General features: G+C 38.3%; 10 protein-coding genes across 10 annotated transcripts; 3 read left to right on the top strand and 7 right to left on the bottom strand. All coding sequences in view use genetic code 12, as the record gives it.

Moving 5' to 3' along the window:
- Positions 1-190: 190 nt before the first annotated feature.
- On the bottom strand, positions 191-1,069 carry SNZ1 (pyridoxine biosynthesis protein; the record flags this gene model as incomplete). The annotated part of the gene is made up of 1 exon (XM_051817913.1): positions 191-1,069. The coding sequence occupies one exon, from the start codon at positions 1,067-1,069 to the stop codon at positions 191-193; it is 879 nt and encodes a 292-aa protein (XP_051668970.1).
- An 817-nt stretch (positions 1,070-1,886) lies between these two features.
- SNO1 (putative pyridoxal 5'-phosphate synthase) lies at positions 1,887-2,612 on the top strand (the record flags this gene model as incomplete). The annotated part of the gene is made up of 1 exon (XM_051817912.1): positions 1,887-2,612. The coding sequence occupies one exon, from the start codon at positions 1,887-1,889 to the stop codon at positions 2,610-2,612; it is 726 nt and encodes a 241-aa protein (XP_051668969.1).
- Positions 2,613-2,731: 119 nt separating this feature from the next.
- IML1 (Iml1p) lies at positions 2,732-7,141 on the top strand (the record flags this gene model as incomplete). The annotated part of the gene is made up of 1 exon (XM_051817911.1): positions 2,732-7,141. One exon carries the CDS (start codon positions 2,732-2,734, stop codon positions 7,139-7,141), a length of 4,410 nt encoding a protein of 1,469 aa, XP_051668968.1.
- A 24-nt stretch (positions 7,142-7,165) lies between these two features.
- On the bottom strand, positions 7,166-8,245 carry HOM6 (homoserine dehydrogenase; the record flags this gene model as incomplete). The annotated part of the gene is made up of 1 exon (XM_051817910.1): positions 7,166-8,245. The coding sequence occupies one exon, from the start codon at positions 8,243-8,245 to the stop codon at positions 7,166-7,168; it is 1,080 nt and encodes a 359-aa protein (XP_051668967.1).
- A 189-nt stretch (positions 8,246-8,434) lies between these two features.
- On the bottom strand, positions 8,435-9,829 carry EXG2 (glucan exo-1,3-beta-glucosidase; the record flags this gene model as incomplete). The annotated part of the gene is made up of 1 exon (XM_051817908.1): positions 8,435-9,829. The coding sequence occupies one exon, from the start codon at positions 9,827-9,829 to the stop codon at positions 8,435-8,437; it is 1,395 nt and encodes a 464-aa protein (XP_051668966.1).
- A 362-nt stretch (positions 9,830-10,191) lies between these two features.
- TOM20 (Tom20p) lies at positions 10,192-10,707 on the bottom strand (the record flags this gene model as incomplete). The annotated part of the gene is made up of 1 exon (XM_051817907.1): positions 10,192-10,707. The coding sequence occupies one exon, from the start codon at positions 10,705-10,707 to the stop codon at positions 10,192-10,194; it is 516 nt and encodes a 171-aa protein (XP_051668965.1).
- Positions 10,708-11,083: 376 nt separating this feature from the next.
- Positions 11,084-11,686, top strand: CANMA_005518 (uncharacterized protein; the record flags this gene model as incomplete). Its single annotated transcript, XM_051817906.1, has 1 exon — positions 11,084-11,686. The coding sequence occupies one exon, from the start codon at positions 11,084-11,086 to the stop codon at positions 11,684-11,686; it is 603 nt and encodes a 200-aa protein (XP_051668964.1).
- A 74-nt stretch (positions 11,687-11,760) lies between these two features.
- Positions 11,761-12,573, bottom strand: MGM101 (Mgm101p; the record flags this gene model as incomplete). The annotated part of the gene is made up of 1 exon (XM_051817905.1): positions 11,761-12,573. One exon carries the CDS (start codon positions 12,571-12,573, stop codon positions 11,761-11,763), a length of 813 nt encoding a protein of 270 aa, XP_051668963.1.
- A 219-nt stretch (positions 12,574-12,792) lies between these two features.
- CANMA_005516 (uncharacterized protein) lies at positions 12,793-15,582 on the bottom strand (the record flags this gene model as incomplete). The annotated part of the gene is made up of 1 exon (XM_051817904.1): positions 12,793-15,582. The coding sequence occupies one exon, from the start codon at positions 15,580-15,582 to the stop codon at positions 12,793-12,795; it is 2,790 nt and encodes a 929-aa protein (XP_051668962.1).
- A 1,056-nt stretch (positions 15,583-16,638) lies between these two features.
- Positions 16,639-19,290, bottom strand: CANMA_005515 (uncharacterized protein; the record flags this gene model as incomplete). Its single annotated transcript, XM_051817903.1, has 1 exon — positions 16,639-19,290. The coding sequence occupies one exon, from the start codon at positions 19,288-19,290 to the stop codon at positions 16,639-16,641; it is 2,652 nt and encodes an 883-aa protein (XP_051668961.1).
- Between the last annotated feature and the right edge of the window lie 2,178 nt (positions 19,291-21,468).

Genomic DNA, 21,468 nt, shown 5'->3' with positions numbered 1-21,468 from the left:
CATAGATGGACCAGCTAGGTACTGGAGTTAGAATGCACACAGCTACAAAAGTAGTATCACAAGCATCAGTATGGCGTGACTAAAATGGAATTATAAAATAAGGTTTATGATATTTTAAGCATTATATGTAAACTATAAACAAGCGTCACGTGTTGCTAGAACAAAATAAATTTCCTCCCTAACATGCTATTTACCAACCTCTTTTTTCCAATTTTTCATTTTCCTTGATGGAATCAACAGAGATACCAGGCATCAACTCACCCAAGTCGGTCGAGTATTCCAACAACTTGATTGGGTCATCATAATGAGTCACAGCATTAACGATAGCAGTAGCAAGCTTTTCAGGGTTCAGGGATTTGAAAATACCTGATCCGACAAAAACTCCATCACATCCCAATTGCATCAACAATGCAGCATCAGCAGGAGTGGCAACACCACCAGCGGCAAAAGTGACAACAGGCAATCTTTTCAATTCGACAACAGTGTTTACCAATTCAACTGGAACTCTCAATTCTTTAGCCAATGATTGTCTCTCCGCATCAGTCTTTAATTGACATGCTTCTTGAATGTCCTTGGTAATGGTCTTGATGTGGTCAACAGCGGAAGAAATATCACCAGTACCAGCTTCACCCTTACATCTGATCATGGCAGCACCCTCATTTATTCTTCTCAATGCTTCACCCAAGTTTCTTGCACCACATACAAATGGGACGGTGAATTTGTTCTTGTCAATGTGATCGACAGTGTCAGCAGGAGTCAAAACTTCACTCTCATCAATGTAGTCGACCTTCAAGGCTTCCAAAATTTGGGCCTCAACGAAATGTCCAATTCTGACTTTAGCCATAACCGGTATTTGGACGTTTTGCATAATTTCTTTGATCATCTGTGGATCTGACATTCTGCATACTTGGTTTGATTTCCTCATCTCAGCAGGAATTCTTTCAAGAGCCATGACGGAACAGGCACCGGCTCTTTCTGCAATCTTGGCTTGTTCGTAGTTGACCACATCCATGATAACCCCACCTTTCAACATCTTGGCCAAACCTTCTTTGATCTTCAACTCAGACATTGTGCTATTACTGTTGTATGTAGGTATGTATGACTAACCGGTCAATTGTAGTATGATAAAGAAATACGACTCAGATATGTTCTTTTATATTAAAAATGAAGGTGATCAAAAATTAATTTCTATGACTGAATGAAAAATGTTCAGAGACAATTGATTACTCTCAGAGACACTAAATAAAAGAGAAACACAAAAACTCAAATTTTCTTTCTACCAAAAATTTTTCATTTTGTTTCATTTTGTTTTTGACTTCTTTTTATAACAATCTATTTTTAAACATACATCTGTATATCTCTCCACACACATACACACACACACCAGTAATTAACTCTAAATATCTCCCACCTACTTTACTGAGTGTCCGATTCTAGTACTTACTTTACTGAAAGATTGGCGCATCCAGTAAATCTCTGAGTTTTATCTATAAAACTCTATTGTAAAGGTCACTATCTCTGACTCATTTATTCTTCTCTTCCAATGTACGGTTGTTCTCGGCCCAAATTCAATAAGTATGCGCTTATGTGATCCGTTTGGTTTTTGTGTGCTGTTTCCGACGCAAAACTCCAGGATTCATTTTTTTCTCTCCTCTTTAGGACATCGAACGCCGTTGGTAACACACTATTATAGCGTTTAGCAGCTGCTGCCGTAGTTCTCTTCAGTAGTGGTAATATTAACCCAAGCTTTCTCATTCAAAGATTTTGACTTTTGTGCAGGAATAGAAGAACTTCAAGAAAAGAAAAAAAAGATCCGAGTCAAATTGAACAGAAAGTCTTGATTGATATCAATATCTCCTACAACCATTGAAAGATCAGTATACATAATGACTATAGCCAAGCCAATCACACTCGGGGTACTTGCTCTCCAGGGTGCATTCAGGGAGCATATCAACTATTTCAACTCAGTTATTCAGCAAAATGAAGAAAAATACTCCAATTATTCTATCGCCGTAATTGCAGTTCGAACCAAAGAGGACCTCGAGAAATGCGACTCATTGGTGATCCCTGGTGGTGAAAGTAGTTCCATGTCATATATTGCTGAAAGAACGAATTTGCTTCCGCATTTGTACGATTTCGTCTCCAATGAGTCAAAGTCTATCTGGGGTACTTGTGCAGGCTTGATATTTCTCGCAAAGGAGATAGAAAATGCCGTAGATAACCAAACATGTTTGGGTGGATTGGACATACAAGTGAGCAGGAACGCATTTGGTCGACAGGTTGATTCGTTTGAGCAGAAATTAGATTTTAGTGGATTTATACCTGGGTGTCATAACTTCCCCACTGTCTTTATACGAGCACCGGTAGTGACCAAGATTTTGACTAACGGAGAAGGGCTTGCATCTGCACCAAACAAGGTTGTGAGGTCAAAGAACAGCTACGTCAACAAAGCACCAGTCGAGGTATTGTATCAGTTGCAAAACTACGATGGGAAGGAAAATCAACTTATTGTGGCTGTGAGACAGGGTCGTACACTAGGAACTTCGTTCCACCCTGAATTATCAGACGATAATAGGTTTCATCAATGGTTTATAGACGAGTTTGTGTTGTAAATAGATACTATAATATAATAATAACAATCCTGCAATCTGCGCGAGTGGGAGACTGGCCCTGAAAAATTACATCAAAAGCAAAAACCCTTCCTTATTTACTATATCTCTATAGTGGTACAATGCAACATGCTAGACTAACGAGCTCGTCAACCAATAACTCAAATACCAACAATTCACAAGCTACGCAATCCAATTTGCTTCTGGGCCGCATGAGTGCCAACCAATCAAGTATAACAGTGGGCTTGAAACGTGCCGTACCAGCCAACCAACTACTGATCAATAAATCATCTGGAGCGTCAATAACAGTGAGTCGACAGAATAATCATAATATTGAGCCAGCAAAACGGCATGATCTTGCTTTAAAGAGGATAGGCAGCAACACCGAAGAACCCAAGGCAGTGATTCAATTGAATCTTTGGTTTCATGAGCTTCGTACAACACATGAGGATATACTACTTGATTCCAATACGTTTCCTGGTGGCGTTGCACCTGGCCAGGTATATGAACTACAGAGCATCGAGTCAAATGCACCTAAGAAACTAGTGTTTAAATTAGGTCCAAGAAATATACGAGAGCACCAAGAAACGCCTGAATTGAAACCCTTAGACTCCAGACTGAAACAACCACAACAACAACAGCAATCGCAATCGCAATCGCACTCACAAATATCATTACAATCAAATCCATTCCAGAGGTTACTAGATATAGCTCCGAGAAGTGCGGTACAAGTACGACGTGTTACCAATTTGGATGCAGTTGTTGTCGACTCCATGGAAATATTCATTAAGGATGTAAACTTGTCAAGAGATGCTATGTGGCAATTTTCATCTTCATTGGTTGGTAACTGCTGCTACACCGACCAAAGGCTTTCTTTTCTTAATAACAGAACCGGAACCGTGCGATACATGTACAAAAACGGCAAGAAGGTGTTCTCCGGCTACATCAACAAAGAAACAAAGATCATTTATAGAAGCAAAAGCGCCAAACTTACAGTGCTTATCCAGCTATCACGAGAAATGTGGAACTTTGAAGAGAATGGGGAGATCATGTTTCATAAGTTGGTAAACAATTTGTTCCCAAAGATTTTTCGACGTTGGCGAGACAAGGGAACCCATCACTCAATAACAATCGTATTGTTCACCAGCGTGGATCTCACGAATGTTCCATGGACAAACCTTCTACCTGGTGAACGCCCGTCCCAACGCCGCGACTATTTTAGAGTCGTCGTGGACCAAGTTAATATTGTCCATTGGGACCGTATCATGGCAAATTTGAGACTCGAATTTGCAAATTTTAAACGTGATTGTATGCTAAACCATGGACAAGATTCCAACTATGTTTTGGAGGGACAAATGTTGCCCTCGGTCAAGGGAAACGCCCTCGAAGCTGTAAATGTTGGGTTGGTCCTGTTAAGTGACCGGTTTAGAAATACAGATCTAAAGCATTCACTTAATCATTTTATACTAATCACACCCGGTACAGGTTTGTTTGACGTTGATTACAACTTACTCCTCGAGACAAGTAAGAAAATGTCGAGTATAGACTCTAGCCTTGATATTGTGTGCTTGAGTCAGCCACCTTTACATGTAACACCATTATTCCGATTTATCAGGGATGGAAAAGTTAGCTATTGTGTGCCTATATGGTGTGATATCTCTTTTTTCAAGGAGAAACTGGATGGGGTTTCGCAATGGATCCCAAGATGCAAGATTTACGAATTGCAAATGATGGGCGTTATGGAAAATGAGGCCAGCGATGCACGTATATCACGATTATATTTGAAATCACATGGTGATTCATTGATTGATTCGATGGAAAAATATGATGAGTCGATTTTTCTGCCTATTCAGAGGAAGAAAGAAGCGCCAAATTTGGAGTTCAATATCCCCGAACCAAAGTTCAAGGCACCATCTGTAAGAGATTCAAAGGCGACGCTATCCTTAATATTCAATGACAAAACTTCATTACTTCCAGCAAATAACTTGACAACTAACTCGGCTGCAGTAGGGACCGTGGCTCACCCCATCGGTGAAATTTCTGCATTATCAAGATTATACAATATCAACAAGTACAGTGAAGAAAAGGCACCAACATCAACACCATCACCAGCATCACTGTTGAAAAGTGTTCCAAGGTCAATTCAAGGTGGCCATATTGAAACTTACCACAAAGACTCGCAATCTCCTAGAATCATTAAAGCAGATACCCTATTTTCCAAAAAAGCGGAAAATCCTCGTAAGCAGCACAATGAACTGAAACCAGCTCCTAGAGAGAAACTTGCTTCGGTTACAGAAACTGAAGAGACATCTCAATATAATTCCCTATGGATTGAGATTTGCAACCCTTCAAGAGAAATTACAAATAATGTTCTTCAAAAGTCACACGTTAGCAGATGGAGTAATCTATTTCCAGACAAAATCCAGCGTAAATTGATAAAATGGAGATCATTCCAAGCACCAGCAGCATTACCAATCACGACAGGAGTGTTTCCTAGCCAGAAGCAGCTTCAACTGGATTACACATTCCAAAACTACTCGGTGTACTTGAACACTGAAAATTACTTAGAGTTGAAAACAACTCCAGAGCTTATGAGGGAAATGATTCAATTGCGATTGATGCTGGGGTTTCAAATTTGTTACGGCGATCGAGTGAGTAAAGCAGAGGTCGAGAGAAAACCAGCCGGGAACGCCGAATCCATTATCAAGTATTTCCCGGACGATAATTACCTCGGTTCGAGGATATACATGTCCATGGATGATGAAATCCATCGTATATTTTGTGACTACAATGGTAACTTGAACGTTCAGCTATATCGCAAAACCATCAAAGATGAGGAAAAGAAAATAACTTTAGGGCAACGCATTAGTCAACCTTATTTCCCGTTGATTAGAACAAGATATGCCGATGATTACTCCCCATCGCAAGTGGATGCAATTGCCAAGTTCCCACAAAAGTATAATTGGAATCAGTTTGACCAGTTTTTAGCTGGGTTTGATGACGCATTGGCGGACGACAAGAAGGAATTTCACAAGATGAAGTTTGTGGTGATGCCTACTGAAATCCCCAAGAATGCATACTATTTGAGTAATGAGCATTTGAATGCCGAGGAAATAAGAGTTGAAGGTTTAAGGAAATTGATAGCGGTTATCGAAAAGGGCAAGTATCAAAAAGACCCATCCAAACCGAAAACTGCAGATCGCTTCTCCGACGTTAATTTCTACACTGGTAACCTTTATGACTTTTTATCTAACGAAGTCGAAAATTACGATCTAACTGGGAACCAGCCAACATTGATGATTCCCGAACATATGCGCTTCAACAGGAGTATCAAGTTTTCCGAATTGGCGCTGGAGTTGCAAAATCCACAATCAGGATTGAAACTTGTAGACAGAACATGGCATTTCAAGAAGCATTTGCTGTGTTTTATTGGAAGTGAGCTTGTGACATGGATTGTTGATTGCTTTGAAGATATCGACACACGAGAAGCAGCAGTGAATTATGGACAGGGTCTTTTGAGCAAAGGGCTATTCAAGCACGTAGAACTGAGGCATGGCTTCATTGATGGTTATTACTTTTACGAATTTGAAGAGGAGTATTTTGAAAAAACAGACAAGATTAATCGAGGTTCTTGGTTTAGCTCTAGCACCAGGAAAGAGGGCTCGGTTACGTCAAAATCTACCTCCTCGCCAAAAATACAAGGACAGGAGGGTCTTGTCAAAGTTACCTCTTCCCAGAATATTGGTTCAGAAGCATCCTCTATGGCTGACTCGACAGGAAAGAGGACTAAGAAATTCATCTTGAGTAAAGCGATAAAGTTTGATGTTGATCCATTGAAAAAATCCTACAGGCCAGAGTTAATCACTGTGCATTATGATCGTGTTCATAATCCTGATCATTGCTACCACATCCGACTTCAATGGCTAACGACCACCAACAAGTTCATCGAGGATACAATCATGGCGTGGTCTAGGCTATGCGAAAGGCACGGCTTAAAGTTGGTTGAGACGCCCTGGAAGGAATTGTGCATGATACCAAAATTGAGCCCATTCCACTCATTTGTTGAAATTAAATTGTCGGTGAATCCCCTCACTGACGAAGAATTTGCTGATTCACGTATCATAAACTCAAACAGGTACTACTACCATTTGTATTTTTTGAAAAAGATGAATTTCTTGCTTGACAATAGGGCAACCTCGTTTTTCCTGCGGGACAACATCGATATAACTTACAGCTGGGGTAGACCCACTTTCCAGTATGCGCAATTCATACACATGACTGGGTTCTATATTGTTGAATTGAGGGATAGTGGCGATTTCTTCTTGGCGCCTAACAACATGCATGTTACTCGGGTTAACTCTTCAATCTCTCCCTCGGGAGATTATGAGTCTAGTTCGAGAACTACCCATTTGGACTCACAAAAAGTCATGTTGAACTTTAGAGCGGCCTGTCAAAATGTTGGGTTTCTCAGAGAGGTATTTCGTGAAGCCAAGTCAAGCTGGAAAGAGCAGTCTATATCACAAATTACGTAGTATATATCTTTTTATGGATATAAATTAATTGGCAATTCTTTCAGCAATTTTAATCGTGTCAGCCAATACACCGTGGGCAGTGACTTCTGCACCTGCACCAGCACCTTGAATAATAAGAGGGTTAGGATATCTGTTTGTTTTGATGGCAACGACATTGTCACTTCCCTTCAATGACGCAAATGGGTGGTCAAATGGATACTTTCCAATTTCCACAGAAACTTTATCATTCTTGAAGTCAACTTTACCAACAAATCTCAATACTTTACCATCAGCAAATGCTTCATCCTTAACCTTTTGAATCTCTGCATCATATTGTGGCAATTTCTCTAAAAATTCATCAGCGCTTGTGACACTTTCCAATTGTTTAGGGATTAAGCTCTCAACGGGGAAGCTGGTTGGACTTTCAACATCAAATCCAGCTATACGGGCTAGAATGGTAACTTTTCTAGCAACATCCAATCCGTTCAAATCATCTCTTGGATCTGGTTCTGTGTATCCCAAACTCTTGGCTTTAGTGACAATGTCAGAGAATTGGACATCAGATTTCTCAGGCTTTGAAAATTCATTGAAAATGTAGGACAAAGTACCGGAGAATATACCCTCAATAGTTTCCACTTTATCACCAGTGAGCACAATGTCTTTCAATGGACCAATGATTGGCAAACCGGCACCCACAGTTGATTCATGGTAAACTAAGCCAGCTCCTTCTTGCTCAGCGTTGGAGAAAATGTCATTCCAAATTTTCAAAGCGGACGAGAATGCCTTTTTGTTTGGAGTCGCAATTGAAATTCCTTCCTTGATGAATGTTGGATAACTACTAGCAACTGCTTCGTTGGAAGTGTTGTCCACCAAGATTGTTGGCTTGTGTGCATCCTTCAAATATGTAACCAATTTATCCAAGCTTAAAACAGGTTTGGCTGATGCTGTTTTGTAAGCAGACAAGTCAATTGGCTTGTAGTCGTCGTTGTAGAGTGCTTCCTTTGAAGATCTGGCCAAGTAAACAACATTGAAAGCAATGCTTGTTTTTAAGTTGTTCAATTGATTGATGTAAGCTGATCCTACCACACCGGATCCAATAATAGCGACATTGACTGATTTACCCATTCTTTTTCTTATGTATATGGTGGAGTTAAGTTAAATGACTTTTGACAGTTAGAGTAGTTCCCACAGTTTTGGAGGGAAAAAGAAAAGAAAAAGAGAAAGCCATTGAGGAAAAGAACTGTGGTGAGAAAATTATTACCAGATCAGTATCGCTACCTACTCCTAATTGCAACAACATTCATTTTCTATCCTCTATAAAATATACCACGCAACAAGTGCTATCATTGTCTTTAGGAACGCTCCATTAACCTCAGTATTGCTACTACCACTGGTGTCTTTCCCGTTCTTAATGTACTTGTAATCGTCCAACGGTTGTGGAATGACTTGCATTCTTGCCAACTGTCTAAAATCCCATTCGGTGGCTCCTCCTTCAGTTTTCCAACACCAAAATATCCATCCACGTGTGCGAGCATTGTACTGGTAGAGCTGCATCTCAACAAACCTACGATAGTCCTTTTTCTGTTTGCTAGACCATTTCGATGAATTGCGTGTCACATCTGAACACTTACCAGCAGCTTTATTGTCATAGGGCGCTGTACCTTCATATCTAGTTCCCAACCCAATACCGTTAAGCCATGGAGCACAGTCAGTTAAGGCAGCTGACCATTCTCCCACAATAGCTGGGTTCTTTTCTTTCCCAATTGAGCTTGCGTAATTTTGAATATTTTCCAAATGCTGAGTCACATTATCGGCAACAGTATTTCCAAAAACTTCGTAGTGGTGGTGATCAACGACAATATTTTCAAATTTAGCTGTGTCATTTAGTGTCCGGTTGTGATACTTGACTTGGCCCTTGGTGAAGAAATCATCCCAATACCCCAAACTTTGAAAAGCATCGTGAAACAAGATTGAATTGTTGACTGTCTGTATGTCTCTAGCATCGTTGTACGTGTCAATGTAAAACTTTTTCAAGTCAGTCATGTTCAACTTGGGGCCCAAGGGTTCATTCAAAACCTCAACCCCAATAATCGTATCGCTGTAATTATCAGCGTACTCCCCTGTTCCATATTTCTTATATATTTGTTGTAAGACTTTAATGGTGTGCTCCACATACTCTGTTTTATTTTGCCAACCAGGATACCCGATATTTCTCAAACCAGAATTGTCAAAACCATTTTGAGTATTAGGAGCCCCATGCAAATCAATCAACACTTTCAAATCGTGGTTTGAACACCATTCAATTGCTTTGTCAAGATAATCTTGTGCTCCAGAAACATAGGGGTCTCCATCAAACTTCTCAAAAGACCAATAACCAATGGGGATCCTCACCATATTCAACCCATGGTCACGAATCTCCTTAAAGTCGGATTCTTGGTAGAACGTTCCCCAGTGGTGCTGTAAACGCTTTGACGCTTCGTCGTGTCCTAACTTTTTGCAATAATGGTACTCATCTACGGGAAGGTCCTTCTCAGTCTCATCATCCGACAAGGAATCCTTGAAAAGCGACGGCGTAATATAAGGTTCGAGAACTAACCATCCACCGATACTTACGCCCTTATATTGTAAGTCGGCTGTGCTGTTGGACAGTGCCACAACTAATATTGGTATAACAAGCGAAAGGATTAAATAGTATAGTGAAACTATCATTAGACAAAATGAGGCTTAGCTCTAATGCCAATGTTGGGTTCTTTAATTTGGTGACACGACGATATGAAACTGGGTGGCTTTAATGAAAGTAGTATAAAAGTAAGCAAAATCTCGGAATCGCGCGGGAAGGGTGGCTATACGTCAAGGTTTTCTAGACGTACTCAACCCTTCAAAATCGTTGGGCGGGATATCAATCTACTCTTACTAGGAACAAACCTAAACAGTATCTCCTTTATATGTATTGAAGTATAAAGAATAATGAATATATATATATACAGCGCAACGAGTCAAAATCAATAAAAACAAAAAACAGTGTATGGTGACAAAGCACTCATCACGTACTTGAACCGTTTTACTCGCATCTAATCCAAATCAGCTTCAGATGGTTTAGTTTCACCTGCTTCAGCACCTCCTTTATTCAAGATACTTGATACTGAGGCTGGTGGGTATACAGCAATCATCATGACAACCAATTCATAAACATCTTCTGGAACTGTCTTTTGATAAACTCCCAAGATATCGGTTGGATTAGGGTACACAGCCAATGCTTTGTAGAAGCAGATGGCAGCATCTATGGAGTTATCTTTGGCTTTCTGTTCACCTGTTGCCACTTGTTCCATGAAGAATGCTTCTCTTTCATTCAAATCGGTTGGAATAGGATTAGCTCTCAAGTCTTCCAAAAGAGCATTCTTGACAGTTTCTAATTTGAGTTCCTTGGTTTCCTTTTCAACCTTTTCCTTAATCTTTTGTTGTTTGACAGCCTTCTTCTTTAATGATTTTCTAAACTCTCTTGAATTCCTACGTTGGTAATCAAAGTATATGGCGTACCCTGCAACTGCGGTGGCAGCCACTGCTGTTATGGTCAAAGCTTTGTTCATACTTGAGTGGTGGTAGTCTATTAATTAGTGATGGTTGAAAGAAACCCGTTTTAACGAGGATTCTTTTTGCAATAGAGAGAGATCAGCATAAGAAGAAAAGAAGAAAGAAAAAATTGCCGAAAGAGAAAAAAAACTTTTTTGAGAAAATGGTATGATGTAGACTTCCAAATAGGGAAGTAAGTGACTGGATCTATAAACCTTTGTAAAAGTATAGATTTTTTTTTTCTCTTTCTTTTTTCCTTTTTCTCTCTCCTTTGACAAACAATTTTCATCTGATTGGCGCAAAAGAGAGAAGCAAAAAAAAACTACAGGGAAAGTAAAGAAGGAAAGGTTAGATCTCACACTTAATTCCATAGATCTTAATATACCACCTACAATGTCAGAGCAGGTAGAAGTCGCTGAAGTAGCACCACTTCCAGATGCAAGAAATAAATTTCCAAACCCATTAGCCAACTTTAGTAGAGGCTTGGGTTACCCTGAATGGCATCCAATTGACACACGTAAAGAAGTTGGCCAGTTATTCAAATTCGGTTTCTATTCAACCGTTGGTTCATATGCGTTCTTGTACATTTGGAAAAGAACGACTTTCAAGTTGGAAATTCCCATATCGGTAGTAACTTTCCTTACAGTTGCCAAAGGAGTACAATCATCATTGGCTAATTTAAGAGAAAAGAATGATTGTTGGAACACTTTTTGGGGTTTAACCGCAGCAAACACTGTTGTTTTAAGTGCTGCTTTTAGGTCTATGCCAGCTAAACACAAGGTAATAACGGGTGCTTTAGGTACTTCATTGGCAACTATCGTTGACCGCGCATACTGGGCCCAATCTACAAGTAGTCCAACCAACGATGCTAAATACGAGTTGGCCAATGTAGATAAAGAGTTACCACAACAAGGATTCTGGGACATCTGGCAAAGAAGACCCATTACCCAAACAGTCGAAGAGTTGGGTGTGGGACGTGGTATTTTCAAGCCATAAGGTGGTGTGAAAAGTGGAATCATTTTCGCTATGTACATTATTTATAAATTCAAAATATACAAAAGATGATTTAATTATAACTGCTTATACGGATAATCTATCTTTTTAGTTGCTTTCAACTTCCACAACTTCTTCTTCTTTTTATTGACAACATGTTCAACAAATACTTCTTCACAATATTTGGCTTTCCATTTTCTAATAAATCCCGGATCCCATAATTCACTAGCAATTCCTAAATCTTTACAACATCTCATCAATGCATTGCTCTTACATCCTTCTAAAGCAGTAGTGACCTTTTCTTCTCCACCATAGTAATCTTGCTCCCCCCTAGCTATACTAATCAATCTTCCATGGCAAATCAATCCATATTCTCGCGAAATCTGTGATTTAGTAACCAAGGATTCTGTACGCGGTACTAAACCCCAACCACCGGGTCCAAATGCCTTGTTTAAAATTCGACGATATTTGATTTCTGGCAAATACAAAAGTCCATCTGGCTTGATCTCAATATCTTGATCTTCAATGGGTGCTAATAATGTGTCAGCAATTTCCTTGGAAAATGGCTGTGAACCTAGTCCATGATAAGAGTCAGACCAATCTATAATATTGTTGGGCGTGGAGCTCAACACCGATCTGGTCTCTGGTGGCGCATCATGAAATGCAAATGAAGCAGTTGATGTGAGGGTGTTTTGAGCCTCAGCCAGCAGTGCGTCTTGCTCTGCTACTTCTTCTCCAATTGTTGTAGCAGATGCCGCTTTTGATGGTGCGGGGGATGTTCTTGAGGCAGCTGCTTTTGGCGCCGTTCTCACATAACGTGAATACGACCTTATGGGTAATATCAATGATTTAGGTGTAGCTTGGAAGCTAAGTTTCAACGAGTGTATCATGGCTATATGTGGATATCAAACTTTGAAACACTGTTAAAGGGAGACACTCTTTTGGTTGTGGATTATTTTTTTTTTTGTATCAGCTTTGCCATTGTCGCGACAAACTATTAAACCATATCGTGACAATTCCTATGTGAACTAGAGCATATAATAAACATCTACAAAGTAAAAAAATTTCATTAATTAAATAAATGCGTTAGTTGTTTACCCTCTGTATATTCATATTCTCTTTCTTGGAGGCTCGACATCAAGTGCATCTTCTCTGCCATCCGCCTCCCTAGGATTCTTTGCACCAGGATCATCATGAGGGCCTGGGTTACCCTCAGACGCAAGTTGCGTTGTTACACTCTCAGAATTTTCGACTTCTGCTTTAATCCGCATACCAGGTTGGCCATTTCCATCACCAATGACTCCCAAGTCTTCTCCATCATCAGGATCATTTGGATCTACTCTATCGTCAGAGTCATAAAAGTCAGCTCTACCATCACTGTCATCCCAAGTTGAGTCCTCTGCCACTTGAGCATCATTGACATGATTCTGGAGCTTATCAGCGCTGCTATCTCCTGATGTGGACAATGGAATAAATACAGAATTTTCCGAATCATCATTACCTTCATCTTCCTCAAGACCATCGTTCTCAGGTTCCGGCTTCTTCATATGCTTGAACCTCTCATAATACTCAAAGTCAAACAAACTCTTTCTCAATGGTGAACCCATCTTGAATTTCGAAGTCAAATGATGATATTCAACTTTTTCCAGCAAATCAAACATCAGTTGTTGCAAAGTATGATCAAACATAAACTTCTTTTCAACTTCATGCAAAGTAGTTAGCTTATGAGTAAGATAATACTCAATCAAGACATCTTCATGCATTTCCAAAAGTCTTAGTTTCCCCTCATCGTCAATATTTTTGATCAATGCAGTTAATGCTTCCCGTTCACGCACTTTCGTCTTTGATTCGTATTGTTCGGGTTTAAAGATTGGTTTGATTTTGTTTACATGTATCCACAATCTCAAACACGGCACGTAGTAATAACCCGCATAATAATACGATCTAGTTCCGGCTGAATATTCATTGTTGAGCATGGACATGATGTCATTAGGAACATACACCGGCACGCCTCCAATCATCGAGTAATGCAACGGGCTAATCTTTTCAAAGTTCAACCAGTGCTTTCTTCTATCCATGTACAACTCAACTGATCCCTGTTTGCGCTGCTTGTTTCGAATATATCCATCGTATTCTGGCGGTGGTTGTTCATTGTTGATACCAATTCCTGTTATGTCAATATAAGTACCAGTGTCAATATCAATGAATCGAGCATCAATATGATTATCCTTAAATGCCACATCTCTATGGTGTAAGAATGTAGCACAGTCGATTAGATACTTCCCATAACCCTCGCTGACATCTTCAATAACCAAAGTCATATTATAATTTGCCGACAATCGGTTCAACTCTGAACTAGGCATTTGAATGTCGATATCGATATCGTATGGGAACATTAATCCATCCCAATACCAAGACAAGAGAGGTCCGTGGGCAATCCAGGAAATAATTCCCTTTTCTTCGGCAAATCTAAACCAGTTTCTCAATAGTCTATCAAGAATAATTTGCTCTCTAACTTCCAATTGCTCATTCGTCCATGACTCGTCCTTGATGTACCTGAGAGCCCCGTTGAAAAATCTCCACTCATAATGCCATCCAGCATCAGTGTTGGCCTTATCTTTTTTCAAGGTGGCAAGTTTATAATAAGTTGGCTCTTTTTCAACTGAATATTTACTGGCAGTTTTTAAACCATTGTAGTGGTTTATTTCATGTCGATTCAACCTATTCTGTTCAATGACAGTGGGGTTATATCTCAACTCATTAGTAACAGTTTCCTTGATTTTATTCAATCTGACCTCATAATCGCTGATTTGTTCCTCCATCTCTTCTTGCTTATAATGAAATGCATCCTTGTCTAAATGCAACTCCCTAGATGCATTGAATTCCTTTTGCCGAGTGATTTGTCTCATCTTGTAGATATCATCGTCCTCATTCAAAGGGCGCGCCGGTATAGTTTCAAGCAACGACCTGAATTCAATTTGTGGGTTCATTTCAATTTCTTCCAAATCGGTAGCAGGAACTAGATTCCTACGTTGTAGATACTTTTCAAACAAATCAGTACGCACCAATCTTTGACGCTGACCCATTAATTGTGTTTCATAGGTTCCATCCTTGGTGAGAAATATCATTGCAATGGGATTTTCTTGTGACGTTAACAAATGACCCTTTCCTTGCAACATAGCTTCCTTGTGATGAACTTTATTCATAGGAGAGCTACGAACCATGAACCCTGGCATGTCATCTCTAGACAAGCCGATTTCCTCGACTTCCTCATCTTCCAAGTCGACCAAATTTTTACACCATTTAGGATACTTGGTTTTCTTATTGGCATGCAGTTGTAAAGATTGGCACGTTCTGCGCTCACCAATCGGTTTTAATATCTCTTCATTCAACATGGTCAAGTCGACCCAATCTGACCATGCAAAGGGCATTCGAATTAAATGGTCCTTCAGTTTTTCATTATCAGGATTATGCATTTTTAACTGATGTTTTAATTCATCCAAATAAATAGCAAGAGTGAACCTCGGTTCGTAATATAGTTCAGACTTGTTTTGCCAGGTCTCAACAACGTCGAATTCTCTAGGCGGTAGATACTCATAGGGGTTAATCAACACTGACGGATTCTCAACCGACGTGTTAGCTAGCCAATATCGATTATCCTGATTTTCATGTACTTTATCTAGTAGATATGCAATTTTCTGTTTCGGTTCCAACAAATGATAGTCCTTGGTTTTGTCATATTCAATCTGATCGTCAGTAGTGTAATCTATCGATGTAGCATGAGCAATAGCTAGTTGTCTGAGTTTTTCTTCTTCTAATTGATACACCTTGACAAAATAAAATATATTTACAAATAAGATGACGAGGAATGTATTCCGTAGTAGTTTTATGTTAATCATATTGTGAATGCTGGGGGATGTATGCGTGTATATATGTGAGTGAGTGAGGTTGTATGTAAGCAAACAGGATGTGATGAGGCACGGGTCTTTTGGATATTGCTGTAGTTTGGGGACGGAGGGATGGTATTAGTATTGCGCCTTTTTCTTCAGCACAAATGAGGAGGAGGAGGAGTAAGGTTAGACTTAGACCAGATTACTGTTTCTTAGCTGGGGTATACGGGGAATTGTGGGTCTTACCTCCTTATCACAGACCTCTATGCTGTTTGCTCTTTTGACAAATGGTAATTTTGGTTGTAAGAAATTTTTTGTTGTTTTATTCTTCTTCTACTGTTGTTTTATTTTATTTTTATTTTTATTTTTATTTTTATTTTTATTTTAAACGAAATATATAAAATATAAATTTGTGAAATTAAAAAAAAAACAATAGAAAAAAGAATAAGAAGGGAAGGGAAAGGGAAGAGGGCAGTTAGGATGTTATATTTTATTAAGTGACTGTGCCTCCTCATTGTTAAAATCTTAATTATTGATTATTATATTGTCTGTTTTGTGTAAATTTAGATGAATTACGTAATAGATTAAGTATATTTACTTTTTTTTTGTTTTTTTTATTTTAAAGTCGTGTGATGTGTTCGAATGGAGTAACAATAGAACAAATGGAAATAGAAAAAGAAAGCAATAAAAGAGATTCTGTGTAGTTAAAATATTTTGATAACTAACAATGCGCAACCAATCGATTTTAAATTAATTAAAAGAACGAATAAATAAAAGATAACCAACCTCACGCATCTTAATAAAGATATATATATATAGAGAAAGAGAGAGACACACTTCAATAGCAATAACAAGCCATTTGAATGCTAAATATTTGCCAACTCTAGTACAATCAACTACTTCCAAAACAGAAAGATCTCTACTCTTCTTAGTTATTAGTTATCATTAAAAACAAAAAAGAAATAAAAAAAAAAGAAATCAGAATTATAAAAATGTCTGTCTATATTATTATTATTATTACTATTCCTATTATTATTATTATTACTATTGTTACTATTATCACATCTAGTGATGATGTCTAGGTCGATCAATCATTTCATAATTAAACAATGATCGTCTAAAAGGTATTTGAAACTTGAAATTTGACGTTAATTGATGATACTTTTCATCATTCGAAACCTCATCTTGTAATTTCATGCCCAAAATATCACCAATTTTAGTATCAACTCCCTCGGGCATATTAAACATGTGGGTCAATTCTAATTTATGTAAATCAGTGACATCTTTAGTGAGATAATACTCCAATAAGATATCTTCATCTTTTTCCAATAACTCAACCACTTGTGATTGAGTTATATTTTGGACAAAGCCAGTAAATTTAGTCACATCCAATTGCTTCTTCTTTTTATTTTTATTTTTACTTTTATTTTTATTCTTGACGTAAATTTCCCCCTGGGGAAACAAAAACTCCAATTTACTATGATGAATCCAAAGATTTAATGCATCAACGAAAAAGAATCCATCATAATCGTACCCAGTTAACCCCTTTTTATATTCTTGTTGAAGTATAGTTTCAATTTTATTGGGTACATATACTGGTACACCACCAAGCATAGTGTATCTTAATGGCGATATTTCATCATGGGAATAGAAATGTGGGAATCGACAATTGTAAACTTGTCTTGCTTGACCTTCCATTTCATTTCTTTCAATCAATTCGGCATATCTATCAGGAACTGGTTCATCACTGACCCCTAATCCAGTAATATCAATATAAGATCCAGTATCAATATCAATAAATCGAGCATCAATGTGATTCTCCTTGTATGATTTACCGCGATGATGAACAAATGATGAACATTCAATAAAATACTTGCCAAATCCTTCATTTATATCCTCCACAACCAATGTTTGATTATATAATTTGGAAAATTTGGCCAATTCTTTAGCTGGCATTTGAATATCGATATCCTCATCAAATGGAAACAATAAACCATCCCAATACCACGACAACAAGGGACCATGGGCTATCCATGAGACAAGCCCCTTTTCACTAGCAAACTTGAACCAATTCCTCAATATTCTATCCAACAATACTTTTTCTCTAATCAACAATTCTTCTTCTGTCCACCCCTTTTTCAAGTATCGTAAAGCTCCATTGAAAAATCTCCATTCATAATGCCAACCAGCATCATGATCATTCTCGGCATTGTGGAAATTTAATCTTGCCATCCGAAAATGAGTGGGTTCCTTTTTCAAAGAATATCTATTGGCAAATTTCAATCCATCATAATACATTTTCTCATTCCTATCTAATCGCACTTCATTAATCACTTGTTGATTAAATGTAAGTTCATTAGTAGTCAAATCATGCAAAACTTTTAATCTCTTTTCGTAAAATTTAATCTGAGCGCCAATTTTATCCTGTTGATAATCAAACGCCAGCTGTGGCAAGTATATCTCACGTGAACTTGAACCAGAGCCAGAGCCAGAGCCAGAGCCAGAGCCGGAACCACCACCCCTCGACTTGGCAAACAATCCATATTCATCTTCTTCAGGGTCCAAAATTGTAGGCTTCACTTGCTCAAGTAAAACATCAAACTCCTTTACTGGGTTTAAAGTAATCGGTTCAGCTTGTGTTCTGGGTATATTGTTACGCTTAATGTAGTTTTCAAATAAGTCTCCATCGACAATGCGTTGCTTTTGATCGATTTTAGCTTCATACACCCCCAGCTTGGTCAAGAATATAACCGCCAAAGGGTTGGGTGCATACGTTAGAAGATGGGATTTACCTTCCAACATCCTTACTTCATTTGATGCTTTGTTTGTCGGAGATTTCTTAACAGCAAACCCGGGCACATAGTCAATCAGAGGTAGTTGCATCTCATCCAACTCCTTTCCGCCAATATCAACATTGTTTATACAATAATCACGAACCTTTGTCGGTATGTGGTGCGTAGCCTTCATGTATTCGCACGTTTTCCTCTTATTCTCAGGCTTCACCAACTCCTGGTTCAACATGGTCAAGTCGACCCAATCTGACCAAGCAAAGGGGACGACAATCTCATTTCTGTAATATGGCGAGTTTTCAGGGTTCTTTTGCAAATACTGGTTGCGTATTTCAGCGAGGTATATCGTCAAGGTGAATCTGGGATCATAAAACAAAACTGGTTTATCGACCCAATTTTCCAGTAGAAAGTCCTTGACATTGATTTTTATTTCATAATCAGTGAGCTCAGTATGTCCTAACCAGTATTTTTCCTTGTCTTTATTGACCTGGTTCAACTTGTACAAGATCTTCTCGTCGTCATCCAATTCTTCGTATGGCTTGTTGGAAATAGGGTATAATTGTTTGGATCCCAACTGCACACCATTAGTATAGCTTATATCGGCATTCCTTACCTCTATTATCTTGGGAATATCATCGAGAGATGCGCCACCTAATCCTTGATGATATTGTAGTTTATGATTAGGTCCCGTTTTTAATGTTATCACTTTTGCATTCTTCTTGTCTGACGAAAGTTTCGGTAGTTTTAGCTTTGAAATGTAAGACTTCTTCTTTCGTGGTTTGTTGTTGCTATCAAAAACTAGAGAAGTGAGGAAAAATAAGTTGATTATCACTGCTATTGCTAGCATTACTTTGATGACTTTTGCATTCAGTAGCCTTCCTAGCAAAGGATAAAAGCTCACATTAGACCGCAAACTTCTGGGTAGCATGTTATAGCGAATGAATGAGGATGGTTATGACTATAGTGGTTGCAGTAGTGGTTGGTGTGTATTTGTATACCTCAATAGCAAATAAAGCCTTTTTTCTAATAAAACAAATGAAAAGGAAGCGATTATTTGAGGAATTGAAATTAAAATAAAAAATAAAATTAAAAAAAAAGATAAAAAAAAAAATAAAATAAAAACAAAGAAAAAAAAGAAAAAGAAATTAAACTGCAACACAAAAAGGAGTAGTTAATTGGAGGAGCTGGGGGGATCCGGGAAGTGCTGGGAGCAGCTACTTCTTGGCGAGAAGAATAGTTAAGTGCCCCGCACCAACTAAAAGAAGAAGCGGTCCTATTTTACAATTGAAAACCGGTAAGGCCAGTCACTCACATATATATAGTGTCAAAGAAATCCGAATTTTCCTGTTTGTGGCCTTTTCTATAGCCAGACTATCGCGAACAAAAAACGACATGAAATTGCCATTTTCCAATATATTATGTGTAAGTAAGAATTTGAGATAGGGGAAACGCGATTATATGAATTCACCACTACCACCTACCTGAAATCAACACTAGCTCACCTGTCTAATTTCTTGTTTTACTCAACCCTAATTGTATTACAAGTTTTGGGGTGATGTTCTGAAAAGAATGTTTAAATCCGACAAACAGATATAGAGTTGCCCTTTTTTTTTGCATCTTTTCAATTTGGGTCGTGTGCTGAAGTTAAAAAGTTGAGAATTCGAATTTGGTTGCGAATTACGAGCTTGCTCAAAAGATATTCCATTGCAGATATTGCAAAGACACAAAGTACAAGTTGAAGCACCAATCATGCATATTGTAGATCTTAAATGAGAACATGTTTAGTAATGAGAATGACAGTCATAGTTATGTTGGAGCTTGCCCTAACTGGAAGAAACTAAAGTTTTAATCCAAAAAGCTGCATAAATTACGAACATCGGTTGTGAGAGATAGAGGGAATTTTTGAGAAAAGCCGATATAACATATATTTCTCCTCAACACGGTGTTTTAACTTATTCAGGGAGCTCCTTTGTAAAATAAAACTGCAAATGTTGTGAGTTGCAAAGTTGCGCAGAGAAAATCGACTTGCATTGCGCACTGTGCTAAATTTTTCACAAAGCATGGGGGAGGAAGTCTATAAATAGATTTGAGAAAGAGACAAACTTAGAAACTACATCAACGTAATTAAAACCCCAGGTATTAATTCATTATATTCTAATAAATGCAAAACCTATACACCCAAAACTCACTTTGAAATCTTCTTCAAGGAGTGGAATTGAACCTCATCTCTCCTCAAACATGAGCTTCCTTTTCCATCTGAAAAATCAACCTTCAAAAACTTCAACATTCATCAATACCTTAGAATAACGTATAATGCATAAATGATACCTGGAATGTAACCAAGAATGGTCAAAAGGATGGAAATAAGGAAACTACTGCCACAACCGGTTTCCAAAAAGACACCAAGTGGTGGCAAGATAATAGCTGCAATGATTTTAATAATATCTGAACAAGTGAAAGGCATTGTTGTGTCTTCTGTGAAAATGAATCTCTAATTCGATAAGTAAATAGGATCTCAGGGGGGAAGGGAAAAAGCGAAAGGAAATTTCAATGTATATTTATACTCTTTTTTTGCTGAATGATGATCTTTCTTTTTTAACTTTTTGTGTGTTGTTTGCTGTTCAAGTGTGTTCTATGTATCTATGTATGTGTTTAGTTTGCTATTGTGCGGCTCTGGTCTTGCATCGCCTTGTGTCGTCTAAACGGTAAATTCTTATTCTTAATTTTTTTGAATGACGTTTAAAGACAATGGGGCCTTAGTCCAAAATTTTTTTCTCACTCTTAAAGACGTTGCCTAACCATCTCGGGATTCCAGCACTTATATACTGACATCAGTGCTCTCTCTCTCTATACACATACTCAAGACCAAGCCATTTCAGCTAACATCACTTATGTCATAATCATTTAGTGAATGACGACGCAAACTGTATGGCAAATTCCGTTGTCATTCTGTCTTTCCTCTTTCTTGTTTTTTTTTCCTCGTATTTGTTGTTTTACACTCACTCGCTTTCGTCTAAGATTGCTATCTATAAAATACAACCAATATGACACGTACATACATACACACACACAAGGAAATCGTTCGAAGAATGTACACTTGGCGTTC

This window comes from Candida margitis (genome assembly GCF_024628925.1).
Source record: "Candida margitis strain CBS 14175 chromosome Unknown scaffold19, whole genome shotgun sequence".
In the NCBI taxonomy this organism is placed as follows: Eukaryota; Fungi; Ascomycota; class Pichiomycetes; order Serinales; family Debaryomycetaceae; genus Lodderomyces; species Lodderomyces margitis.
Note: the sequence above shows the minus strand (reverse complement) of the source record. Positions and strands in the feature narration are given on the sequence as shown.